The sequence below is a fragment of the Heterocephalus glaber genome, unplaced genomic scaffold (assembly GCF_053883595.1).
Source record: "Heterocephalus glaber isolate CG9 unplaced genomic scaffold, H.glaber_assembly_v1.0 deba00001457, whole genome shotgun sequence".
In the NCBI taxonomy this organism is placed as follows: Eukaryota; Metazoa; Chordata; class Mammalia; order Rodentia; family Bathyergidae; genus Heterocephalus; species Heterocephalus glaber.
This window is the reverse complement of record NW_028258305.1, coordinates 4,528,902-4,556,431: the sequence shown is the minus strand read 5'-3', so window position 1 is coordinate 4,556,431 and position 27,530 is coordinate 4,528,902. Positions and strand designations below refer to the sequence as shown.

Here is a 27,530-nt window from a genome sequence, read left to right as displayed (position 1 = left end):
GTATGAAATGGAGATATCTATACAGCAAGGTTTTTGTGTGAATATACATAAAACCTTAACAGAAGGTTAGAAACTAAGTTTCCTTAGCCAGGCAATGGTGGCTCACACTTGTAGTCCTACCATTTGGGAGGCTGAGACAGGAGGATCATGAGTTCGAGACCAGCCTGGGCTACATACTGAGACTCTATATCAAATAAAAAAAAGAAAGATAAGAAATGAAGTCTCTTCTAACCAAGTATTCAATTGCCTAAAATTTGGGATTATATTATTATGAGGAAAGTGAAATGACCAGAATGCGTCTGGTGTAGAAGGCAGGAGTCAGACTATATCATACAGTTTATTTCTGACTTTGCATGATGACGGATTTTGGTGAATTTTCAGTTGTATACTGAAGAGATAATGTCAACATTTTCTATTATTTGAACATATTTTTCTTCTAGTCAGAAAAAACAAACATTATTTCTTGAAAGTAAAAATTAATAGCCGGGGATTTAGCTCAGTTCTGCTGCCTGCCTCAAAACCACAAGGTCCCAAGTACGATCCCCGGTACCAAGAAAAAAAAAAAACAACCCAAGCCCAACCTGGGCAACTTAGTGAAAGTAAAAATTAATAATCTACTTAATTCTATAGAGGGAAACTACAAGAACATAGAAATTTGTGAGTTTACTTGCTGAGCCCTGTTAAATATCCTTCCAGGAAAACTGCCCAGTGCTGGGAACTTTGAGCACACAGAATTCAATGTGCAGCAGGCTGAGGCACCTCAAGGATTACTGAAGCAGGTGAAGGGAAGAAATATTCCTGAGGCCTCTTATGCAACCTGACCTCTCAGCTATAATACAACTATGGCAGCCTTATTTCTAAATCTGTTTTATGGGTTGGAATTTACATGATTAATTTATATTTTACTTATTTTTTTGAGACAGAATCTTGCTATGTAGTTCAGGTTGGCCGTGAATTAGTGATGATCCTCCTGCCTAGCCTCCTGAGTGCTGGGATTACTAGCACGCAAGCCTGACCCCTCTATGTAAGATTAAATGTGAGTAAAGCACTCTATGCCACTAGACCTTAAAAGACAAAGAGAAAAGTGGGAGCCTGGTAATAAAATAGAAAGAATACTGAGTTGGGGGTCCATGATCCAAGTTTTATTCTAATTGTTATATATGTACAGCCATGTGGAAGGCACAATTCTAGTTATCATCTCTCAAAAATGGCTTTTATTTTTAAGTAATTTTATTTTATCCCATTCCCCTCCTCAAGCCCCTTCCTCTCCCTATGTACAAAAGCTTTGTTTCCATTTTTTCCATTTTCACTTTTTTCTTGTCTCTTTCTTTCTCCCTCCCTCCTCCTTTGTTGCCCTTCCCATTTGAACACTTCCTTCCCATTTTACAACATCCATTATATATTTGAGTCCTTATTTCCACTTTTGGTTTCTCATACCAGAGAAACAATGTGGTATCTATTTATTTATTTATTTTTAAATTCTTTTACTGGTACATTGTAGGTATACAACACAATTACATTTCTCATTGGGAACTTGCACCTTTACATGATGCATCTTGGTTCTTATTTTTTCCCCATTTCTAGCCCTCCCTTCCCTATTTACAAAGACTATATTTCCATTTTTTCCATTTCTCATCATTTTTCCTTTCCCTTCTTTCCTTCCCCCTGCCCCTCCCACTACCCCTACCCCTTTGGGCCTTTTCTTCCTATTTTGCATTATCGATTATTCATTCTAATCATTGGTACATTTTAGGTATACAAGATAATGACATTCATCGCTGGAAATTTGCACCTTTACATAATCTCCCTTGGTTCTTATTTTTCACCCTTGCCCAGCCCTCCTTTCAACCCCTCCATTTCTCCCTATTTACAAAGATTTTATTCCTATTTTTCCATTTTCTCATATTAATTCCATTCCCTTCTTTCCTTTCCCCTAGCCCTCCCACTTCCTTCCCCTTTGCCCCTTTTCTTCCTATTTCACATTACCTATTATACATTTTAGTCTTTATTTACACTTTCAGTTTCTCACACCAGAGAAACTATTTGGTATTTATACATGTGTGTCCTATTTATTTCACTTAAGAGTATCGCCTCAATGTGCATCCATTTAGCTATAAATGTCTCTAATTTCTCATTTTTTATGGCTGAGTAGTACTCCATTTTATAAAAAAAACCACATTCTCTTTATCCAGTCTCCAGTTGATGGGCATTTGGGCTGTTTCCAAGTTTTAGCTATCACAAACTGTGCTGCTATGAACATGGGTGCACATATATCACTGTGGTATGATTCTTTTAATTCTTTGGGGAAGATCCCCAGCAATGTGGTATTTAAACATGTGTGACCAATTTATTTCACTTAAGAGTATGGTCTCAAGGTCCATCCATTTAGCTATAAATAGAATTGTTTTTTCTAATTCTGTGAGATATGCTGTTGGGATTTTGATTGGGATTGCATTGAATCTGCATAACAATTTTGGAAGTATGGCCATTTTCACATTGGTTCTTCTTGTCCAAGAACAAGGGATATCTTTCCATTTTCTGATACCTTCTTCAATCTCCTTTTTCAGAGTACTGTAGCTTTCAGTGTAAAGTCTTTTACTTCCTTAATGAGACTGATTCCTAGGTATTTCATTTTTGAGGATGCTATTGTGAAAGGGATTGTTTCTCTAATTTCTCTCTCCAGGAGTCTGTTGTCCGTGTACAGGAAGACTATTGACTTTTGAGTGTTGACTTCGTATCCAGCTATATCACTGAATTTGGTTATGAAATCCAAAAGTCTTTCGGTGGAGTTTTTGGGGTCTTCTATGTATAGCACCATGTCATCCACAAATAATGATAACTTAACTTCTTCTTTTCCTATCCTTATTCATTTTATTTCTCTCTCTTGTCCAATTGCTCTGGCTAGTGTTTCCTGAACTATATTGAACACGAGCGGAGACAGTGGACATCCTTGTCTTGTTCCTGATTTTAGAGTGAAAGCTTTCAGTTTTTGTTTATTTAGTATGATGTTGGCTGTTGGTTTGTCATAGATGGCTTGTATCAGATTGAGATAAAGACCACTGTAGCAGACACCTCTGCCCAATGTTAGCAGGCTATAGTGGCACAAGCTTCTTGCCCCTCTATCATTTGGCTGTGTATTATTTCAGGAATCTGACCAAAGCTTACGTGACTCAAATGGACATGTCATATAGCAGAGTTGGGCTAGTATTGCTCCTTTGCTAATGGCTACTACTGAGACATAAGTCCTAGTCTGTGAAGTAGCAGATGACTTCGCTGAGTTTACTTCCAGGCAAGGTCAACTGACTCCAAGTAAATTCTCCCCTTCTGAATTAACCATTTGTTCTCGTTAGCAAAGATATGCTTGTGTCCTCATTCTACAGTCCTCCCTGTTGATACTTATTATCAGCAGGCCCCTCTTTCCCGGGCTTGTAACAAATAAAATACTGGATGTCCTTGGGGTCTTTGTCTTTGCTGCTGAGAGCAGCTTAGATCAGCCCAAGACTCAGTTTCTCTCAAGTCTGTCTCTGTGTTTGTTTTAATTCCCACTTTCCTATCACACAGACATCGGACTGGCTTGCAGGAGGCCAGGACCACTGCAGGGGTCTCTGGCAACTCCCATTACCTTTTCCCTGTAGACCATCTATACCAAATTTCTGTAGGGTTTTTATCATGAATGGGTGTTGGGCCTTGTCAAATGCTTTTTCTGCATCTAGTGAGAGGAACATGTAGTTTTTGTCCTTGGCTCTGTTAATATAGTGTATTACATTTATTGATTTGCAAAAAATAATGGCTTTTAAATGTGAACATTTATGTCATTTATCCAATAAATATGCTGTGTATATTAAGTACCATGTTATTCATATATCCATGGTAAAGTAACAGCAAGGAAGTGGAGTAAAGAACATGTTCCGGTTGTCAGCAAAGTCTTCACAGAGGTATGACAATCTAGGTCTCAAAGTATGAGCGGAAGTCCACCAATTGATTAAAAAGAAAACATGTCTGGGCGTAGTGGTACAGTATGCAGAGTACTATAATCCCAGTACCTTGTAGGCTGAGGCAGGAGAATCACTGCAAGTTTAAAGCCAGCCTGGGCTATGAGTTCAAGGCCAACCTGAACTACATAGTGAGACCCTGGTAAAACAAAACAAAAAACCAGAATTAACAAAGAAAGAAAAGATGAAGCCAGGTGTAGTGGACTACCCTCCTGAAACCCAGCTCCTCCAGAGGCTGAGGCAGGAGGCTCATAAGGTCTAGTTCAGCCTAGGCAATTTAGCAAGATCCTGTCTCAAAATAAAAAGGGGTGGGGATACAGCTCAGTATGAAAAGTGCTTGTCTAGTATAGGCAACACCCTGGGCTCAATCAATCCCCAGTACTACAGAATAAATAGTTTTTAAAGGGAGGTATTATGGATCAAGAGAACAACAGGTTAGAAAACATGAAATTAATAATAAATAGCTAGCACTGAATGAATTCTGGTCCTATGCACAGAATGTTATCCTCACAACCACCCATGGGGGTAGAGATTATCACCCCCACACTAAGACAAGGGTATATCCACTCACAAAACTTCTGGCTGGCTGGGCCAGATTTGAAAGTGAGGTCGTTTGACTTCAAAGCTGAGGCTCTGGGTTTTACTAGGTACATATACTTGGAAGGTGTGAAGAGCACGGGACTACTGGAAGAGGGAGCGCTGGGCCATGGAGCTGGAAACCCACTTTCGCTCATGTGGCAACCGGGGCAGTTAGGCAGGAATTAGAGATCTCGAATAAACCCATGATTTCAAAAAAGTGTATTCACCTATTCCAGCTCTGTCCATTGAAAAGACCTGAAACATTGACACACCAATCTACATTCAATGGTGGGGTAGGTTCGATTGTTCCCCCGCCTCCCGGGTGGTTTCTCTACCACATTCCACTGCCACCTTGTGGCAGACCCGGTGTCCTTCACCTGCCTGCGTCTTCCGCAGTCCTTGAAGCCGCGCCCTTAATTCCTGAGCCACTTTAGAAGAACTGCCCCGCTCACGACGTCGGCCGCCATTAAACCAAGCAGAGGGCTGGGAAAAGGAAGTGAAGAACACTGGGACGGAGCAACTGTGATAAGACAACCTGAAGCCATTTCTTATTGGACTTTATCGCTGCTAGTCACCGCCTCCTAATTCTGACCCGCCCCTTCCGCCCCAGCCTTCAACTAAATAACGGGCGGGGCGGGGCGGTAACTTCCGGGTAAGGGAAAAAAGTTGGGCTGAAGGAGGGGCCACGAAGAGGGAGGAGGAGGAAGCGGCAAAGGCCGGGCGGCGGCGGCTGTTGTAGGTTGTTCGACGGCAGCAGCTCTTCCTGGGGCGGACCATGGACAGCCAGGGCAGAAAGGTGGTGGTGTGCGACAACGGCACCGGGGTAAGCTCCTGGCTAGGAGGCCGCGGCAGCCACAGGCCCAGGCGGAGATGTGCTGGGGACACACGGGCCTTTGGCGCCCGGGGCTGCACATCTGGGCCCTCCGGATGAGGGGGCACGGGGCGGCACCTCCCGCCTCCACGGGTGTGGGGCGTGAGCAGATCGGGCCCGGGTCTCCCACGAGCTAGCCAGCCCCGCAGCCTCCCAGATCGAGGCGGCGGGCCAGACCGGCAGCAGACTGCCTGGCAGTGGACGCGGACCCCACCTGCTGCCCGGAGGGGGCCGCTTCTTGCACCAGCGGGGGCAGTTCGTCCAGAGTGCCCACAGGAGTAAAAGGCTGGGTTTCTGAGTTCCTAGAAGGGCTCCATTTCCCAGATTCGCCGGTATGTAAAAGGGAGAAAGACCTGGAGGCCTTCCTCTTCCTGTGTAGTTGAAGATACCAAATGGGAGGCAGGAAACGGGTTTACAGAAAAAAAGGGAAGTGCTGTCCTGCGATGGCCTCAGCCTTTCACAGCACTTCTTGGGGGTTTGTTGCCTTACCTTTCCTGCCCTCTGTCTGTTATTTTGAGAGAAGGAGGCCAGGTCGGCAGCGCATCGTTTACTTTTTGTTCTGGGTATTGGTAGTTTGGTCCAGATGCGAAGCAACCCTGTAGAGTCCAGCGTGTTCCTTGGGATGATTTGGGGAATCTAGAAGCCCCTCTCCCCAAGTGTTAATTTCACTGACCTTAAGAGAAATTACAGTTTTGATTCCTCCTCTCCTGCCTCTTTTTTAAAGTGCAGAATACAAAGGTTAGTCTTGAAGATTCTAAAATTGTAACTCGGACTAAAGCACTGATTTAGAAACTACTTGAAAGTTTTTTCTACACCTCCCCCACTTAAAAAATATATTGTAGGCGCAAAATCAGGAAATAAAACGGAAATGTTACTTATTTTGGATCTGTTCTATGGTGATTTCTAACCAATTTTTTGGTATTGCAACATTTTGTGACTTCCCATAAAGTTATGTGTGTGTGTGTGTGTGTGTGTGTGTGTGTGTGTGTATGAATTAAAATAGCTTCTACTTGAACTTTGGAAACTGGATTGTTTGGAACAAGAGGTGTAAGAAACAGATTTACTACTGTAACACTGCTCTGGACTGAATTTTTTTTTTTTTTTGGTACTGGGGATCAAACTTGGGACCTTGCGCTTGTGAGGCAGGCGCCAGAACCACTGAGCTAAATCCCCGGCCCTGGACTGAATGTTTTGCGGACTTTTACAAGCAGTAATTTTGTATACTCGTTCATCTGAACTATGTTAAAAATGGACCAGAATAAGGAGAATATTATAATACAATGGGACATCCATACAAAACACTTTTTAGAAGAAGATAGATTCACTTCTATGAAAACATTTCTGATGTTTAGTAAGTTTTTTAAAAGTTGAAAATGATCCCATTTTTTATTTTTATTTTTAAAAAATTTATTACTATATATTTGCCATACATAATACTCACATTCAACATAGGGAATTTGTACCTGTACATAATATACCTTAATTCTTTTTCCCTCCCCTCCCTTCAACCCTTCTTCCCCTTTCCTTGTACAGAAGCTTTGTTTTCATTTTTTCCCCTTCCACTCTGTATTTTAATCCCTTTCCCTTCCTTCTCTTCCCCACTCCCTTGTTCCCCTTCCCTTTTGAACATGTTCTTCCTACTTCCCAGTATCCATTCTCCATTTTGCTCCTTGTTTACCCTTAGGGTTTCTCACACAAGAGAAACAATGCAATATTTAAACTTGTGTATCTTATTTCACTTAAAATTACGGTCTCGAGGTGCATCATTTACCTACAAATGATTCAAGTTTGTCCCATTTTTAAAATGAATATGTTTGTCTTTGAGACAGGGCCTGGTTGTGTAGCCCAGGCAGGCTTTGAACTCATGATCCACCTGCCTCAGATTCCTGAGTGTTGGGAGACAGGGTCTCATTATGTAGTCCAGGATGGCCTTGAACTCGTGACTATCCTCTTCCTGCCTCAGCCAACTAAATTAACTATGAACATACATTACTTGTACAGTTAAAACTCAGTTAAAGATACTTTTAACATATATTCCACTTGATTTCCACTGTAGTCTCAAATTGACTTCTAAATTTTGAAGTTTTAAAAATTGAATTTAAATTATTTTGTCTTGTAACCATGTCAGATACTCAAAGTTATATCTATCTATATATATATGCTTCTTTTTTTTTTTTTTGGTACCAGGGATTGAACTCAGGTCCTTGCGCTTGCACAGCAGGCAGCGAAACCACTGAGCTAAATCCCCGGCCCCAAGAATTGTTTTTTGGTTTTTTTTTTTGGTACTGGGGATCAAACTTGGAACCTTGTGCTTTTGAGGCAGGCGGCGGAACCACTGAGCTAAATCCCTGGGCCTCAAAGTTATATCTTTGAAGGCTTCTAGATGGTGCACTGTGTAGTGTGTTTGTACACGTATGTGAGGTTTTTTGTTTGTTTGCTTGTTGTATGCTGCCAGCTCCTACAAGGATTTTTTTTTTTTTTTGAGGAAGAGGGTACTGGAGATTGAACCCAGAGGTGCTGTACCACACACAAAGGATGCCTAGCCCTTTATTTTTTGTTCTGTGACCTGGTCTTTCTAATTTGCCCAGGCTGGCCTTGAACTTATGGATCTGATGCTCCTGCCTCAGCCTCTCAAGTAGCTGGGATTACAGGTGTGCACACAGCCTATATGAGGTTTTTTTTTTTTTTTTTTTGTACTGGGATTGAACTTGGGATACTCACTTAGAATAGGAATGTTAACCATAAGCAAAATTTTTTTTTTTTTTGCAGGCCTGGTGCCACTGAGCTAAATCCCCAGCCCCATGCAAATTTTTATATTACTGCTTCATAAATGCAGCTAACATTAGAAAGCTGATTATGTAATCTATTACTTTAGAATCTTATTCCTTAGGACAAAAGATCAGTTACTATGAGGTAAATAAAAAGCTGTGGTTAATTCACACAACAATGTATTACTTAGTTTTATACTTACTTGCTTAAAATTTTTATCCGTATTTTCCATAGACATGGTTTCAAATGAAGAAACAACTGATAAAATATGTGAATTATATAACAATCAGGAATGTTGTAATATTTCTGAAAATTTAGAGGACTAGGAGCCACTTAGATTCAGTGTTCTGTTTCTTATTCTAGACATGGTCATTTTGAATTTACTTAGGTATGTGGAATTACAATGATGCCTTTACAGTTAAATATAAAGACATTCAGATTTAATTTTTTTAAATGCATGCAATTAATTGTTATCCTGAAATGTTTTCATTTGCCCCCTAAATGGTTTAGGTTTTAAAATTATGGGCTGTTTGAAGAACCGGGTGTGGTGGCGCATGCCTATAATCCCAGCACTTGGGAGGCTGAAGCAGGAGGATCACCATGAGTTAGCAGCCAGCCTGGGTTACATAGTGAGTTCAAGGCCAGCCTGAACTACATAGAGAGACCCTGTCTCAAAAAACAAACTGGGTGCCGGAGATTTAGCTCAGTGGTTTCGCCGCCTGCCGCGCAAGCGCAAGTACCTGAGTTCGATCCCCGGTACCAAAAAAACAAAAACAAAAAATGGGGGGGGGCAGGGGGAGCTCTTTGAGAAATTGATATATTATTATTATTATTATTATTATTATTATTATAATTATTATATGATGCTTGGGATTGAGTCCAGGGCCTCAGGTACACAAGGCCAGGTAGTCTACCACTGAGCCATATCCCAGCTCTGAAAAGTTGATTTTTTAAAAATCCCACTGGCAGACACAAAACTGAATGCTGTAAGAGTAGTTGCATTCTTCAGACCACATGTCAGTCGTACTCCATTTCCTCATTATCTCCCAGCTAGACCATTATCTCTTTAGGCATCCTTCAGTAGTAAAATTTATCTGATTTCAGTAATTTATGGGCCTCTCAAGCCTACTTTCTAAAACAGAGCCACTAAAAGTAGCCAACTAAGGAAATATCTGGAGATCCTCAAAGCTCTAGGTTTTGGTCCCTTTCAGGTTGGACCAACATCCCTTGTGTTGTGTATCCTGTTACCCAAACTTGGGTGATTTCACCTGCAATGAGTTTGTCATCAAGAAAATGAAGGCTTCTTGGGTGCCTACTATTTTATTGGTGTAATGCTTAGCAAGATCTAATGATACAGAGAAGGTAAGAATACTAGGATAGTTAATTTTCATTAACAATTCACATTTGTAGTTCATTTTGCCCTGCTTTGTCAGGCTTATTCTAATTTATATTTTGAATTTAAGAGTGTTTGAAATAGAGATAAACCAAAAACTTTGGTTTCACCCTGCAGATTACTTTGGAATAAATATTTTGGTGACCGAAGAACAGTCACTACGTACTTAAATTAATACACCAGTATCATCAGATAAAATTAGTAACAGAAGAATACAGAGTAAATAAACTCACACAGAGCTTTGTAAACCTTCCCCCCCTTTTTTCTTTAAGGAAAAAAATGTTCTTTTAGAGCAGATAACAGATTTTTCTTCCTCTTTGCTTGGAGGAGCATACTGCTCATACTCCTACCATTTGATGACTCAGTGGGAAGTAAGTGAGGCAGTTTAAACCACAGTACTGTGAAGGGGAAACTATATATGGTAAAATCTATTTCTTAAGCAGCCTATTGCATACAATGAGAAACTAAGTTACCAGGTCTTAAAATGATTGGCATGGGGGAGGAATTGTAAAGATTAAAATCATACCAAGTGAACGATCTAGAAAATAATTGTTTGTATTTTGTCACATCATGGTTTCAGTTTTTTTAATGCTGTTTTTTTTGGTGGGTTTGTTTTTTTTTTTTCGAAAAAGGAGTAATCAGGTTGTCTTTTAATTATATTATTGAAAAATGGAATATTTAAATTTTTTTTTTTTTTGGTACCGGGGATCAAACTTGGGACCTTGTGCTTTCGAGGCAGATGGCGGAACCACTGAGCTAAATCCCCAGCCCTTATTAAATCCCCAGCCCTTATTAACTATATTTTTTAAATTATATTTTTATAACTTAATGCATTCACATTTGAAATTATGTGAAGTAGTGAAGTTTTTGCTATTTTGGTGGAATATCTAATACCCTGTAGGAATGCTAGCGCTGAATTCTAAGCATCTGCTTCTGGTAAGCTATTGTTTAGGCAGGGGTAGAGTAAATGGTTTATTAGTGATTGATATCTTTAATTTGAAAAATCAAATTTTCTTTTTTTTTTTTTGGTGCAGTAGTTACTAGATTTACAGTTGTTTCTGTAGTATCAGAAATTTCAATTTTTGTCTTCTGGGACACTTGGCACATGTTTGGCACTTAAAATATACTTGGCAATTTTAAAATATGAACTACCTATCTGAACAATTATACACTAATCAGGAAACACTAATGGGATTATTTACCACTTTGCCATGTTATGTTCCCACTGTGTGCATATGTGTCTCTTTTTTTTTCCTTGGTCCCAGAGATCGAACGTGGGACCTTGAGCTTGCGAGGCAGGAGGCAGCACCACTGAGCTAAATCTCAGGCCCCATCACTGTGTGCACATGGCTCCCAATGAGAGGGAAGATATTTCAACCTTAGCCTCCTCCATGCACCTGGGTTTGACTGATGGCCCATCACAGATTGATCCTCCTGCCTTCAACTTCTGTTATGATTTCTTATTTAACAAAATCATTTATTTACAGTTAATACACAGAAAATGGCCCTTATAAGCATGTAGATTCTCTTTAGAGTGACTGTCTGATTTCCTTTGAGAACATTTATACCTAAATAAGTGAACATTTTCAATCTGATGAATGAGTACTTTTAACCCTCCCAGTGTACATATTTGCTCACTACTTTGAGGTTAAATATACAGATTTAGTATTCAAGCCAGGTGTGGTGCATGCCTGTAATCTCAGCTACTTGGGAGACAGGATTGCAAATTTGAGGCCAGCCTGGGCAACCTAGGAAGAGTGTCTCAAACTAAAAATTGAAAAGTACTGGGAATGCAGCTTAGTAGTAGAGCACTTGCCTAATGTGTGCAAGGCCCTGGGTTCAGTACTGCACACAAAAAAAGAAAATGGCATTCATAAAGTGCTCACTGTCTACATTTTTGAGGTATATGCGTAAATTATTACTGACATTAGGCTAGTGATTATGACAAATTTTATTTGTACTGAAATTTGGGTAAAGTGGGGATAGTGAAAAGAATATTTTCCTATACCTTTCCACATCATTTCAGTTCATATCAAGTGAGCAGGATTTTGATTATTTCCTCTATGGCAGCTATTCCTCCAAGTCCTTCTAGGTCACACTGATAAATTATTTGAGAAGACCTTGTGGAAAAATGAACTAGTGCTCCTGAATTCTGTTTAGTATTTGTTTAGTTGGGAAGTATATTCTCATTTTTCACTATCAGCCACAATCAGATGAGAAGGTAGATAGGAGCAAGCAGGTTGTCTCTTACATATACCACCATATCACTAACTTCTGCACTGTAAAGTAACCCAATAAGAATTATATAGTATTACACTTTTAGAAATGGGTAACTATACCTGAAAAATACCCTTGCTTTGGTAAACTTCAGAAGTAGGCTTTTTGGGTACGGAAGAAAACATAACTGAATAGTGTGTTTTGCTTAGGTTCTAAAATTAAACTGAAAGGACAGGTTAAGGTGGCATTGGGAATGTGAAATTTCTGACAGATTTTTCATAAAAGCTTAAGTTGTTTAAATCATAATTTTAACATTTAAAAAGCTCTATTTGTAAAAGACAAGTAAATTCTGGGTGGCAGAATGTTCTAGGCTATTTATAATTAAATGTGGTTCATCAGCATCATCTTTGCTGTAGAAATATTTGAATATTTTTATATTTTGGAGGTGGGTTAGTCGAAAGTCACTGAGGTTTAGATGCTGCTAAATTTTACCACATCAAATAAAACAATTCCTTGTACATAGTTTCCGTCAAGGGATACATTAATATTTTCTGTCCACTTTTATATTATTAGTGTTGTGCGTTACATTCAGGTACTGGTTTTCATCCTGATTCTTCTTCTTTTTTCTTTTTTTCGGTACCGGGGATTGAACTTGGGTCCTTGCCCTTGTGGGGCAGGCGGAGAAACCACTGAGCTAAATCCCCGGCCCCTGATTCTTTTTGTTTTTTTGGTGCTGGGGATCGAACGTGGGACCTTGAGCTTGCAAGGCAGACAGCAGAGCCACTGAGCTAAATCCCAGACCCTTCATCCTGATTCTTCTATGGAGTCCTGAAACATTACTTTTTCTGATATTAAATGTATAGTTGTTACTTAGTATCAGAAGGATTTTTTTAAATGTGTTTTTAATGTGTTTTTTTAATGTGTTTTAATGGTTGCTTGTTTGGGTTTTTTTGAGACAAGATCTCGCTGTGTAATTCAGACAGACAGGCCTTGAACTCACTATGTAGTCTAGGCTGGCCTCAAACTCACGGCTGTCTTCCAGCCTCAGCCTCCTAAGTGCTGGAGTTACAGATGTGCACCACCCTGCCTAGCAGGGGGATTGGGTCTGAGACCACATACACGCGCGCGCACACACACACACACACACACACACACGCACACTGCTTAAGTGTCTTTCTTAATAAGTCAGCAGCAAAACTTTTAATGTTGAATGTGCACGTACCATGTGCCAGACATAGTTTCTTCCTCTCACTCTGAAATTTGTGATTGTCCTTTTTGCTCTTAAAACATCGATTGAGAAATTAAAAATCCTAAGTTCTTTTTTTTTTTGGTACTGGGGATCGAACTCGGGTGCTTGCGCTTGTGCAGCAGGCAACGAAACCACTGAGCTAAATCCCCGGCCCTCCAATCCTAGGTTCTTTTAAAAGTTTTACTGTAGTTGCTATGTCACCTAGAATGCCAGGGTTTTTTTTCAGTTTCTTACATACATAAAATGGAAGTATTATTAGAATCATTGATGTGCCTTTCTTAGAAGTACACTATGAATATGAAATCTAACTATAAAAATGTAAATAGCCCAAAACACCTAATGTTTCCTTTCACGTGATGCAAGTCTTGATGCCATTTGGTATTCCCATTTTGGAAAATTAGTTTAAGTAAATGAGCAGCTCACAACATAAAGCCTATTTTAGAATTGAGATTTAGTTCTATTCATTTCCTCATTTTTTCCCCCCCAGTATTGGGGATGGAACCCAGGGCCTTTGTACTGAACTACATCCCCAGCCCTTATTTATTTATTTATTTATTCATTTTGATACCGGGGATCAAACTCAGGACCTTACGCTTGCGAGGCAGGCAGTGGCACCACTGAGCTAAATCCCTGGCCCTATACTTTTTTTTTTAATTTAATTTTATTGGTACATTTTAGGTATACAGTATAATGACATTCATCATTGGAAATTTGCACCTTTACATAATCTCTCTTGGTTCTTATTTTTTCCCCATTCCCCAGCCCTCCCTTCAACCTTTCCATTCCTCCCTGTTTACAAAGACTGTTAACATTTTTTTCATTTTCTCATATTCTATTCCCTTTCCTTTCCCCTACCCCTCCCACTTCCCCTTCCCCTTTGCCCCTTTTCTTCCTATTTCACATTATCTATTATACCTTTTAGTCCTTATTTACACTTTCAGTTTCTCACAGTAGAGAAACTATTTGGTATTTACACGTGTGTCCTATTTATTTCCCTTAAGAGTATCGCCTCAGTATGCATCCATTTAGCCTTAAATGTCTAGTTTCTCATTCTTTATGGCTGAGTAGTACTCCATTTTATTAAAAAACCACATTTTCTTTATTCAGTCTCCAGTTGATGGACATTTGGGCTGTTTCCAAGTTTTAGTTATTACAAATTGTGCTGCTATGAACATGGGTGCACATATACCACTGTGGTATGATTCCTTTAATTCTCTGGGGAAGATACCCAGCAGGGGAATAGCTGGGTCAAATGAGACTTCCAGTCCTAGTTCTTTGAGGTCTCTCCATACTGATTTCCACAGTAGTTGCCCCAGTCTACACTCCGACCAGCAGTGGAGCAGGGTTCCTCTTTCCCCACAGCCCCACCAGCATTTGTTAATTGGTTGATTTCTTGATAGCAGCCATTCTTTCTGGGGTGAGGTGGAATCTCAGCATTGTTTTTATTTGCATCTCTTGAATGACCAGTGATGTTGAACATTTTTTCATATGTTTATTTCTATTTCTGTTTCTACTTCTTTGAGAAATGTCTGTTCATTTCAGATGGCCAGTTTTGGATTGGGTCTTTAAATTTGGGAGGTCTGATTTTTTTTAAGTTCTTTATAGATTCTTTATAGATAATAGACCTTTCTTTGTCTGAGGAACAGCAGGTGAAAATTTTTTCCCACATTGTGGGTTGTCTCTTCACACTACTGGTGGTTTCTCTTTCTGTGCAGAAGCTTTTTGGTAAGAAGAGATCCCACTTGTTGATTGTTTGTGCTAGTTCACGGGCAACTGAGGTTTTGTTCATAAAATCTTCTTACACCAATGTCTTCAAGAGTTCTACCTAACCACTGTTCCAGCAGGTTCAGCGTTTCTGGTTTGTTTCTGTTTTTGTTTTTTTCAGCATTTGTTTTAATATTTAGATCTTTCATTCGTTTCAATTTTAGTTTAGTCCATGGTGAGAGATATAGGTCTAGTTTTAATCTTTCGCAAGTTAAACCCCAGTTTTTCCAGCCCCATTTATTAAAGAGGCTATCTTTCCTTCAGTGAAGGTGTTTGGCTCCTTTGTGAAAGATGGGGTAGCTGAATGTGTCTGGAGTTGTTTCTGCATCTTCTAATCTGTTCCACTGGTCCTCAGGTCTGTTGCTTTATTTTGAGACAGGGTCTCAATAAATTACAGGCTTGTGATTTTCCTGCCTCAGTCTTCCAGAGTGCTGGGATTACAAGTGTCTGCTGTCATGCCAAGTCCATTTTTAAAAATCAAAACCAAAACCTTAGCATTTTTTGATTGTTGAGTGAACCTGTCCATACCCAGGTACAGCTTGAGTCACCACAGTGCACCAAGACGTTTAGACATCAGGCTCCAGCATGAACTACTCAGCTTTGGCGCCTACTTTTTTTTTTTTTGGTACCGGGGATAAAATTTGGGTCCTTGCACTTATGAGGCAGGCGGCATGCCGCCTCCTCTTGTGGGGCTTCCCTTTACTGGGGGTATGTAGGCACCAATAAACAGTTAATTGGTAAAAACAAAAATAAAAACAAAAAACCATGAACTCCAGATCTAATGCTTTGAAACAAATAAAAGGTGTGTTGGAAATAGAGTGGGTGGCTACTTGGAGTGATTTGAAAGCACTATAAGTTTGTTTGTTTGTTTGTTTATATATTTTTCAGACAAGGTCTTGACACATAGTTCAGGCTGGTCTTGAAGTCACTGTGTAGGCCAGGCTGGTCTCGAACTTGAAGTGATCCTCAGCCTCCAGAGCGCTGAGAACACAGGTGTGCGCCACCACACCTAGCAGTATAATTTTAAAATATTGTATCAAAAAATACAAAATAAAATATTGTATCATTGCAAAGTGGTGGTTTTCAGATGCTGGGTTTTTTTTTGTACCGGGGATCGAGCTCAGGACCATGCACTTGCAAGGCAGGCGGCAGAACCACTGAGGTAAATCCCTGGCCCTTGAATGCTGTTTTTAAATAAATATAGTAAGTATGTTGATACTAACCCACTTTTACTCCTTACTTGCAGTTTGTGAAGTGTGGATATGCAGGCTCTAACTTTCCAGAGCACATCTTCCCTGCTTTGGTTGGCAGACCTATTATCAGATCAACCACCAAAGTGGGAAACATTGAAATCAAGGTAATATTTTTATTTATTGTTAAAATGACTCTTAAGACATGAGAAATGTTCTTTGAATTAAGTATTTTTAAAATATGATGTCATGAAAAGCAAAAGGGGAAGGTAGAATTTCTCCTTTTTAATTTATGTTAATACCTCAACAAGGATGCAAAAACTGAAGTTAGTATCTCATTTTATTTATAGATTTCTTAATGCCATTGCAACCTGGAATATAATTTTTTAAATATTAATGCAAAACACTGAGTTAGTAATTAAAGTCCTATTATATATTTTAAAAGAAACCAATCTAATTTTATGTCTCACTGATATATTTGTCATTATATCTTAGTGTCGCTTTGGGACCTTAGATGTTTTCCCCCATGCTTTCATTTTTTAATGTAGCTAGTCAGGAAAACACAATGTAAATTTCATTGGTTCCTCTTTTCACTAATATAACTGATTTCCATAATGTGCTGAAGCAAGCTTTGCAAATCTTTATTTGGCCTTGCACTATGTATTTTAACAATAAGGAGAGAGGAGGGAAAATTGTCATTGCCTGCTTGCTGTACTTAGCATGAGGAAGCTTGACATATGAATGATAGATTTTTCTCCCACCAGATTAGAATCATTTGGGAGTTCAGCTATTTTAGAAGAAAGAAATAGAACAATCAAAAGGACAGTGGTCACCAGTTGATTTTAAATTCTTCAGGTGGCCTGGATCAAACTGTACAGAATGCAGTAGAATATAGGGGACTCTAAGTGAATTCTTTGTGAACAAGCTAGCATTGTTGGTTTTATCTGGAGAGTCATTGGCAAGACTTCAGTGAACTGTTAGGTTATGAGTTATTTGTATTATGAGTTAGGGTGTACCTCTTTGGGACATTCATTTAAGATATATAGGATAGTAGTAGGTGGTAGAGATCTCTTAGATCTCTGCTGTTGGGAGTAGAGAGTTGAGTTACACAATACACAAAAATAGAAACTGAAATTCAGGTTCTTTTTTTTTTTGTCCTGGGTATCGAACTCTGGACCTTGAGCTTGCGAGGCAGGCGGCAGCATCACTGAGCTAAATCCCAGGCCCATTAATGTTAATTTTTTTTTTTTTGGTACTGGGAATCGAACTCAGGACCTTGCGTTTGTGAGGCAGGCGCCGGAACTACTGAGCTAAATCCCCAGCAAGGTTAATTTTTAAAAGACTGAAAATAGTGAATTCTGGCCTCTTGAGTTATAAAAACAAAAATGGTACACTCAATATAAGGCTTTTCAAAATGAAGGATCTTTTCTTTTGGGACATTTATGAGATTCCTTATTCTCTTTGTGAACTCCTTCCATTCTAATTAAATTCTATTTTAAATGAATTTCAACTTGAAATTTAGCTAATAATAGTGATAAGGGCAAACTACTGTTTGAGGGTAATATTTTTTACTTAGTGTCTGACTTTATGGACAAAAATTTTTTTGAGGCATAAAGGTACATCATGTATAGCCATTATTATTCTCCAACCTAGGGACAAATATATATCTCTTCATGCCCACTTTCTTGCTTTTTTAAGGCCAAGTGATATTATAAACTTATTGATATTCTAATAAGGTATTTTTACCGAAGAATTCCCTGATAATATTGCTAATACAGTTTGTCATTCTGTATTCTGTTAGCTCAGTTCTTTTCATTGTGCTCAGTCTTTTAAGCCTTTCAAGTTAAATTGTTTTTCCAGTAAAAAGTAGACTGCTGTCAATTTTAACCTGTATACTAGACTAGTGCTTGGGCAACCCTGAACTAACCCTCTGCCTGCTGAGCTAGACCTTTGCTGTAACTGTTTTATTTTCCTTAAAGTTTTTAAATTCAGTAACGAATTAAAGAAACTTGACTCTTTGGAATATCTGTGCTTAGTGGATTGACCTGTATTTGTGTGTCTTGTTAGCTAAAATGTGATGATAGACTAAAAATATGGAAATTTAAGTCATTTATTTAGTTTATTTTCATACAGGAGTAATAACTGTCCATGGTAATTTGGCCCTAATTGTTAACTCCATAAAATATAATAGTACTACATCTGACCTCAACCTAATTTGTCTCTGTTGCTTGTATGTTTAAAAATTTCAGTGAGGATTTTATTTAGGCCTTTTCTGACTCTTACTTCTACCTTCTCTTTCTTCACCTTTCTTGACCTGTTGAAGTAGAATAACAAAAAGATGGTAAGTGAGGTTACACACATGCTCTCTGTTTGTTTTCCACTTTTGCTTGGTGGGACAGTAGTTGTTGTTTTGTGTCCCTTTAATATTGGGGAGGGGGGTGATTACATATTTTTTACTTTAAGTACTTTAATTTTTAACCCTTTTCATTGCTTCAGTTTGGTAGCAACTAATTAAGTCCTATACTTTCCTGATTGCATACAATGGATCAAATAAGAACTAATTACTAACATAATTTTGAATTGTTTTCCTTGTTTTTCCTGTAGATGAATGTTATAATTAAACTGGAATGTGGTGTGCATAATCATAGAAACCAAGTACCCTTTTGTAAGATATGTGTGATACAAAAAATTGTAGTGAAGTTGTTATGTTTGGATAAATTCAATTTATTGACCGTGCTAAATTAAAATATTGCCTGTCATACCTTGTGTATATATTTTCATCCATTATGGAATCATATACAGTTAATAAGTGAGGTAATTTTAATGTACTGGGGATTGAACTCAGGACCTTGTGCTTGCAAGGCAGGCACAGCGCCACTGAGCTACATCCCCAGCCCCTTTCTTAAAATCTTGAAGATTTTTTTAAATCATGTACTTGTAAAGAAAAGAACAGTGGAGCCTTAATTTAACAGGTTTTTTTTGTTTTTGTTTTTGTTTTTAAGGGAATTGCTTTTTAGGGATGTAATTGTGGTTTTAAATTTGTTTTTATTTTCTATGAGGTGACATTGTTCAAAGTGATTCTTGGCAAATATAATCTATACTGCCTGCTTTTAGCAAAACAAAGGTCTGACAATGTTTCAGTTACTGTTTTGGTTTTTTTTTTTTAATCATTTTTTCAATTAATAGTTGATTTTTTATTCTTTCAAATAATAGGTTGAAGTCCAGCAGTGGAATAGATAGTAAAGACCTAAGGCCTGATCAGATCATTTATAACTTGGTTCTGGGGGGTGAAGACAATTTACATAACATTCTAAGCCTTTTTTTACTTTGGAAAATTGAAGGGTACTAGGAAAGATTATTCTAAAATTACAGAGAAGATTGTATTTTTAAATAAAAATTTTAGCTACAGAATTTTTTTAATTGGGTAACTTGAATGTCTAATAAAGAAATTTTGTACTTTTCAAGTAAGTTGGTACTTCTGTTCTTCCATTTAAAAATGTCCTTTCTGTGCAGAAGGAGCTAAGAATACTCAGTGCCAGACATTCCTTTCAGTTAATCCTTTATGGTATGCATGGTCCTAGAAGTAGATACATGGGACTTTTTATTTTGAGTTGGCATTGGGTCAGACATTTGTAAGCCTTTTTTCTTGCATGGAATAAAAAGTATTCTGTTGAAATAAGATCAGACTTATTCTAAACTGGTTTAAATAATAACTGGTTTTATAAACCAATTAATTACCTCGTATAACACAAAGAAAGATATACTCATTATTGGGGAAAGTAAGTGACAGAATAGAATATTAAATTATATTTATTAATAACCAAAAGTTATACAGATTTCTCCCCTAACATTTACTAAGCAATATTTAAAATAATAAGAATGTTCAAGAATTTTATAGTGAAATCCATGTACTTATCACCTAGATTCTGACATTAACATATAATACTGATTTCTCACGTACTGTCGAAGTATCCACCCATCAAACTATCTTGGTTTTTTTATTTTATGTTCATATTTCAAAGTACCAATATACTTCTCCCTATATACTTCAACATATGCATGCCTTCAGAAATTCAGAGGTTTCATTTTGTGTTTTCTTCCCCTGAAGATTCTAAGTAGTTAGAAGTTAAGAAATTTGGGTGTTAAATATGGGAAAATAAGCTTTATAAAAAATTTGTTGCAGTAGAGTTTCAGTGAACATTTCTAGTTTCTGCTTTCACTTTGTTTTTGCTTGTGATGTTACTTTTGGTGGATTTTCCAGAAATCTAAAGTTTAAAATTCATATTTTTCAAACCTCCATTTTCAGTTAATTTGCTCATTCCCCTATAAGTTGAACTCCATATTTAGCAAGTAGTATCTACTTTTGATATTTTAAAAATTGATTTTGTCAGCACATAAAGAAATTAAGATTATTTAATGTCTTGACTCTGATTTCTAAAATAAGTTTAAACTCTAGGACATTATTAGTCTTTTTCATACAAAACTTGATTTTTCAAATGTGTGGGCCATCTTAAATAAGCCGTCATTGGAGATAAGAGTTGAGTATTATGCTTCCTATGTGGTAGTATAGATTTCCAGTATTATACTTTAAGATTAAAACTTTGCCTGTAACATAATTCCAATGAATGAGTTGTTTCCTTATTCTTAGTTTTTTGGGGGGTATGGGGGATTGAACTCAGGACCTCCACTTACAGGCAGGCACTGTGCTGCTGAGTTAATCCCTGGCTCTATCCGTTTTTTGTGTGTTTTTTTTTTAGCTCTACCCTTTTTTATATCACCCCAAATTTTCATCTTGATGAGGCATACAGAGTGACCAAAAATACACTAAATATTTACCTTTTTTTTGGTACTGGGAATTGAACTCATGACCTTGCACTTGCCAGGCAGGCACTGTGCCACTAAGCTACATCCCTAGCCCTGAATATTTACTTTTAAAAAAATTGTAATAAAAGATACATTGCTAGTAATCCCCCTCAGAATACTCTCACATGATTCAAATATATTCTTTCATTGTTCTGGCAGTGTGTTTTATAGTAAGTTTTATAATTTAAACATTCAGCTATTTTTCTTGTAGAAATTTAAATTTTAGTTCAGACATGTAGGTAGACGTTTGAGAAATTTATGTTAATTGGTATATGAATGTATTATTATAGAGTAATGAATCATTTTATTTTTTGCTTTTATTGTGTATTCTAGTACCTACATTTATCACTGATATCTAGTACAAAAAAATGTGCTGCATGCATCAAGCATTTTTCTATAAGATTTTTTTCCCTGATGTACTATTTCACATATCACAGGACTTATTTTTTGAACATTTGAGCAAAAGAAACAGATGAAACCTCATACAAACCTTCCAAAATATGAAAATATGGGGTTTATTTGTGCTATTGCTCTTCTTTTGGAAACATATATATTAAAGGTAAGGTCAGTTTATTGATTTAAACCACATAGTACATAAAAATTGATTATGATTAAATTTTCCAAGACATTTTTCTTACAAGAAAAGATTTTTAACTTGTGGAATAAAAAACTTATGTGAAAGTCCCAGAAGGATTAAAATTAATTATTCCCACATTTCCCGAAACACCATGGGAATATAATTTTCTGCAACTTCTTTATGTAAACATTTGACTAGTCTAAAGCTTTGGTATTATAATTTTCTAGGATCTTATGGTTGGTGATGAGGCCAGTGAATTACGCTCAATGTTAGAGGTTAACTACCCCATGGAAAATGGCATAGTACGAAATTGGGATGACATGAAACACCTGTGGGACTATACATTTGGACCAGAAAAACTCAACATAGATACCAGAAATTGTAAAATCTTACTTACTGAACCTCCTATGAACCCAACCAAAAATAGAGAGAAGATTGTAGAGGTAAGTTTTAAGTAAAGATATGTATATGTGTATCTCTGTGATGTTATGTTAAATCAGAACTTTGTTTTTCTTACTGCTGTTGCTGTGGATTAAGGGTATAAAAATAAGTCATTTAGGCTGCTGTCAAGAAATCAACCAATAACAAATGCTGGTGGGGGTGTGGAGAGAAAGGAACCCTTCACCATTGTTAGTGCAGAGTGGTGCAACCACTGTGGAAATCAGTATGGAGATACCTCAAAGAACTAGGACTAGAGGTCCCATTTGACCCAGCTATTCCCCTGCTGGGGATCTTCCCCAAAGAATTAAAAGAATCATACCACAGCGATATATGTGCACCCATGTTTATAGCAGCACAGTTTGTAATAGCTAAAGCTTGGAAACAGCCCAAGTGCCCATCAACTGGAAACTGGATAAAGAAAATGTGGGGATTTTTTTGTTGTTGTTGTTGTTTTTTGTTACCAGGGATTGAACTTGGATCCTTGCACTTTCGAGGCAGGCAGCAGAACCACTGAGCTAAATCCCCAGCGATGTGGGGTTTTTTTTTTATAAAATGGAGTACTACTCAGCCATAAAGAATGAGAAACTTGGGGCCGGGGATTTAGCTCAGTGGTTCTGTTGCCTGGCTCGCAAGCACAAGGTCCCGAGTTTGATCCCGGTACCGAGAAAAAAAAAGAAAAAAAAACGAGAAACTAGAGACATTTATAGCTAAATGGATGCATATTGAGGACATAGTCTTATTTACACACGTGTAAATACCGAATAGTTTCTCTAATGTGAGAAACTGAAAGTGTAAATAAGCATTAAAATGAATAATTGATAATTGGAAATAGGAAAAAAAGGTCTAAAGGGGCAGAGGAAGTAGGACGAGAAGGGGAAAGGAAAGAAGGGAAAGGAAAAATTATGGGAAAAGGAAAAAATGGAAACAAAGTCTTTGTAAATAGGGGAGGGGGGAGGCCGCACAGGTAATGGGGAAAAAATAAGAACCAAGATACATCACGTAAAGGTACAAGCACCCAATGATAAATGTAAATGTATTGTATACCTAAAATGTACCAATAAAAGAATTTAAGCAAAAAAAAAAAAAAAAAAAAGATATTTATTTTGCATTTGCTAATTCCACTTTTTTTTTTTTTTTTTTTTTTTTTTACCGGGGATTGAACTTGGGTCCTTGCACCTGTGCAGGTGGTGAAACCACTGAGCTAAATCCCTGGCCTTGCATTTGCTATAGGTTGAGCATCCGTAATCTGCAGTCTAAAACACTTTGAGCATTGGCATGATGCTTAAGTTTTGGATTCTGGAGCATTTTAGATTTTGGCTTTTTAAAGTAGGGATGCTTGGGCCGGGGATTTAGCTCAGTGATTTCGTTGCCTGCTGCGCAAGCGCAAGGACCCGAGTTTAATCCCCAGTACCAAAATAAATAAATCAGGGATGCTCAACTGGTGAAGTCTAATCAAATATTACAAAATCATGCATGCTTTTTGGTGTTTTTTGTTTTCTGTTTTGGTACTGGGGATCGAACTCAGGACTTTGGGTTTGTGAGATAGGCGTCAGAACCACTGAGCTAAATCCCCGGCCCTAAAGGTTTTTTCGTTTGTTTTGTTTTTGTACTGGGGATCGAACCCAGGACCTTGTGCTTGCGATGCAGGTGGCAGAACCACTGAGCTAAATTCCTGGCCCTATGCATGCTTTTTAATTCTAGCACTTGGGAGACTGAGGCAGGAGGATCATGAGTTCAAGGCCAGTGTGGGTTATTAGCAAGTTCAAGGCCGGCCTGGATTACATAGTAAGACACTCTCAAAAAGAAAAAGGGAAATATCAACTATACGGTTGTATATATAAGATTAAGGTTCACTGGGGATTTAGCTCAGTGGTTCCGGTACTTGCCTCGCAAGCACAAGGTCCCGAGTTCAATCCCCAGTACCAAAAAAAAAGATTAAGGTCAGGATAAAAGTAAGAGGCTGGAGATAGAAACTTGAGTCTTCAGAATATAGATGATATTGTTCACCAAAAAAGTGAGAGTAGACAGGGCTGAAAAGTCCAAGGACTGCAGAGAGATAGTGGGAGATTGAAAAGACTGGTGAGGTGTAAGGAGTTACAGAGAAAGTAAAGAGCAAGAGAACAATATTCCGTGTAGTTTAGATAGTTTTTCAAGGTTTTCATTTTGTACAGTGTAAGGTAGAAAGTTTTGATAATTAGCTTTCTAATTAATTTGCATATAAATATTTTGTTTTATTCTTACAAATATTTTTAGGTGTTGATAGAAGTTATGGAAAAGGTGAGAAGAAACTACTGTTAGACAATTTTTTTTTTTTTTGGTACCGGGGATTGAACTCGGGTCCTTGTGCTTGCGCAGCAGGCGGCAAAACCACTGAGCTAAATCCCCGGCCCTAGACAGTATTTTAAAAGTGAATTGAAACTCAGATTTTTTTTTTTTGGTTTTGGCTTTTTGGTGTTTTTTTGTTTTTTGCTTTTTGCTTTTTGTTTTTTGTTTTGAGACTGGTTTTCACTATTGTGCCCAGGCTGGCTTTGAACTCCTGGGCTCAAGTAATTGTTCTGCTTCAGCCTTCCTAGTTCCTGGGTCTACAGGTATACTGCATCCAGCTAAAATTTTATTTTTGTTGTAAGTTTTGGGGAATTTTGAAGTCATGCTTTTAGTTACAGAATCAGTATAATCACCGTTCTCATTTTAGTATTTATTTGCTTGCTTTGGCAATTATTAATAATGTCCTATTTTAATCTTATCCAGTAGTTGTTTTAGTAGTACAAGTACTTTAATGGTCTTACAAATAAAATCAAATTCTAACAGATTTAGCCAGGTGTAGTGGTCTGTGCCTGTAATCCCACACTTGGGAGGCTGAGGGAGGAAGGTCGCTGCAAGTTCAAGACTTGCCTGGGATACATAGTGAGTTTAGGCTAGTCTGAACTACCTACATAGGGAGACCCTCTGTCTCCAAAACAAGAGAAGAAAAATTCTAACAACTTTTCAAGGTAACGCACATATAGTATTTTCAACCCTGCAGGGGGAATTTTAATAAGAATAATAGAATAAAATATTAGTTGAGTATCTAGTTGTTAATTGACAGATTTGTATTTCAGAGTTATAAAATCTAAATTCTGTATAATTGTTGTGATGAATAATAAGATTCCTAAGCGCAAGGACCCGAGTTTGATCCCCAGTACCAAAAGAAAAAAAAATAGATTCCTGAATAGCTGGATATTCAGAGTGACAAGCAGCCCTACCATTTAAGCTGTGTTCACTACACAGGATGTTCCCACCCACAGAGGCTGCAGAGAACGGGCATTGCTGTGTGCCCAGAGCGGGCACCAGTAGCTCCTCCTCCATTGGAATTCAGGGGGGTTAGCCTTGGCTCAGGTGGAGGTGGTAGGCTTGGAAGCTAAGGATTTTTATATCTGCCAACTTATAAGCTGCTTTATTGTTTATCCTTTTTTTTGTACCGGGAATCAAACTCAGGGCCTTGTGCTTGCCAGGCAGGCACTGTACCACTGAGCTACATCCCCAGCCCATATCTTTACCTTCTCATTTTACTTTTTTTTTTTTCTTTCTGTGGAATTAAACCCAAAGCCTCTCAGACTTTAGCAAGCACTCTATCACTGAGCTATATTCCCAGCTCTACATATTTCGTTATTTGTTTGTGCTTTTAACTGGTGGGAATAGAGCCACAATTGTAGCCCCCAGGTTGAGGGAGAAAAGTGGGAGGCTCAGTAGTTAGGCAGTTGCTGCAGGCTTTGTTTTATTTGTGGTACTGGGAATCGAAACCAGGTCAATCTGTGTCTAAGCTACATCCCCAGGGTCTTGCTAAGTTGACCAGGCTGGCCTCTTAACTTGCAGTCAGCCACCGTGCCTGGCTACAGTTTGTTTTTGAATTGAAAGATATTTATTTAGCCTGAAACATTGGCACATCCCTGTAATCCCAGCACTCTGGGATGCTGAGGCAGGAGGATCATGGAGACCCTGGGCTCAATCCCCATCGAAAAAAAGGAGAAAGGAAACAGGAGGGAGGGACGGAGGAAAATCTTTGCTTTGTAGCACTTATAAATGCTTGGAGACTCAATATGTGTCCAAAAATTTGTCCTCAGAGTTAGAGCTCTGGGGCAGCAGGTCTTTTTGAGGAAGAGGTGCTAATTAGAATGGAAGAGTCTTTTAGGTGTCTGATTCTGTTTCCATCAGTGAATCCACTCTGTTAGCTTGAAGGAAGCGTATAAATTTGCATCATGTAACTTTCTAAATTCCATTTCTTTTTTTTTTCTGAATTTTTAGGTAATGTTTGAAACATACCAGTTTTCTGGCGTGTATGTAGCCATCCAGGCAGTTCTGACTTTATATGCTCAAGGTGGGTGAAGCTTGACTATTTCAAAAATTAATTAAGTATATTTTATGACAGAAATTTGATTTTTTATTGTTACAAATCCCAGAAAAGCACAGTATTTATATACCACACTTTGAAATATTTTCACAATTTCTACTATTTGTCAAATGTCATGTACATTTTTACTTGCTTTATTAGGTATTGAGGATTTGAAGTAAAAAGAGACACAAAGTTTTTTGTTGTTGTTTTTGGTCTCTCCCCCCAACCCCCATACTGGGGATCGGAACTCAGGACCTTTTTTTTGGAACCGGGGATCGAACTCGGGTTGTTGCACTTGCAGAGCAGGCGGCGAAACCACTGAGCCAAATCCTCAGCCCTAAAGGACAATTCCAAGGGATCTTCCCTTTTATATGCTCTCATTCTTTTTTTAATTTTTTTTTTTTTTGGTACCTGGGACCAAACTCAGGTCCATGCGCTTATGCAGTAGGCAGCAAAACCACTGAGCTAAATCCCTGGCGCCCTGTTGTTTTTTGAGACAGGGTCTCACTTTGTAGTGCAGCGTGGCCTTGAATTCACTATGTAGCCCAGGCTGGTCTTGAACTCTAGGTGATCTTCCTGCCTCAGCCTCCTGAGTGCTGGGATCACAGGTGTGCACCACCATGCCTGGTACTATGAATCTTTTTAAAATATAGGATATTCCCTCTTTTAAGCTATTTAATTTTTTATTCAGTAGACAGTAAACGAGGAATTTGTGTTCAGAATTGGCTTCAGTTAAAAAAGATCCAAAAACGTTAGCATAAAATCATGCTTGTCAAGTAGATAATAGATTACATAAAGGAGAGAAGATAGACATTTGGGAATGCATTCCTCAGTTTTGAGGGGAATTTAAGGAAAGGGTTTACTGTACTGTTCTCTTGGTGTTGCCATTAGTATCAGCCTCCTTGTCTGTTGGGAATAAGATACTGGCCAGCGGGGGAAGAGCTCTTTGTATTTTGATAGTCTACTAAGTTCAGCAGGATCTTACTGCGAATTTATGGGGCTGGCAGATATGTGCTGTGGAGTCCTTTAGGCATTTGAAGTATAAAGGTGCTCTCTAGGAACCTCTATGGAAAAGAAAGATTCAGAAACATAATTTGATTTAGCGTGTCAGAGAACCTTTCTGAAGGAGGTATTACCTATGCTGTCTCAAGTCTTGTGACAAATACTAAGAATTGATTTTTTGTTTTGGCTTTGGTTGGTTCTTTTACACTTTTATGGTGAGCTGATTCTACATATAGATTAGTATAAAAATCCTC

At 38.2% G+C, this 27,530-nt stretch overlaps 1 protein-coding gene and 1 long non-coding RNA gene across 3 annotated transcripts in view; one reads left to right on the top strand and one right to left on the bottom strand.

Annotated features, from left to right (window-relative positions):
* Nucleotides 1–1,120: 1,120 nt before the first annotated feature.
* On the bottom strand, nucleotides 1,121–5,128 carry LOC110350277 (uncharacterized). Of its 2 annotated transcripts, none has more exons than XR_002396742.2 (2): nucleotides 4,799–5,128; nucleotides 1,121–4,131 (listed from the first exon to the last, which is right to left on the bottom strand). It is a non-coding gene; the product is annotated as an uncharacterized LOC110350277 (long non-coding RNA). The 2 variants fall into 2 exon arrangements; XR_015453068.1 differs by having other exon boundaries at nucleotides 4,953–5,128.
* Nucleotides 5,129–5,211: 83 nt separating this feature from the next.
* Nucleotides 5,212–27,530, top strand: part of Actr2 (actin related protein 2) — a 47,148-nt gene continuing 24,829 nt past the window's right edge. Inside the window, exons 1-4 of the mRNA XM_004849959.4 lie at nucleotides 5,212–5,394; nucleotides 16,081–16,191; nucleotides 21,692–21,907; nucleotides 26,187–26,259. Of these exons, the coding sequence (XP_004850016.1) occupies nucleotides 5,347–5,394; nucleotides 16,081–16,191; nucleotides 21,692–21,907; nucleotides 26,187–26,259 (448 nt within the window). The 5' untranslated portion in view covers nucleotides 5,212–5,346. The remainder of the gene's footprint in view (nucleotides 5,395–16,080; nucleotides 16,192–21,691; nucleotides 21,908–26,186; nucleotides 26,260–27,530) is intronic.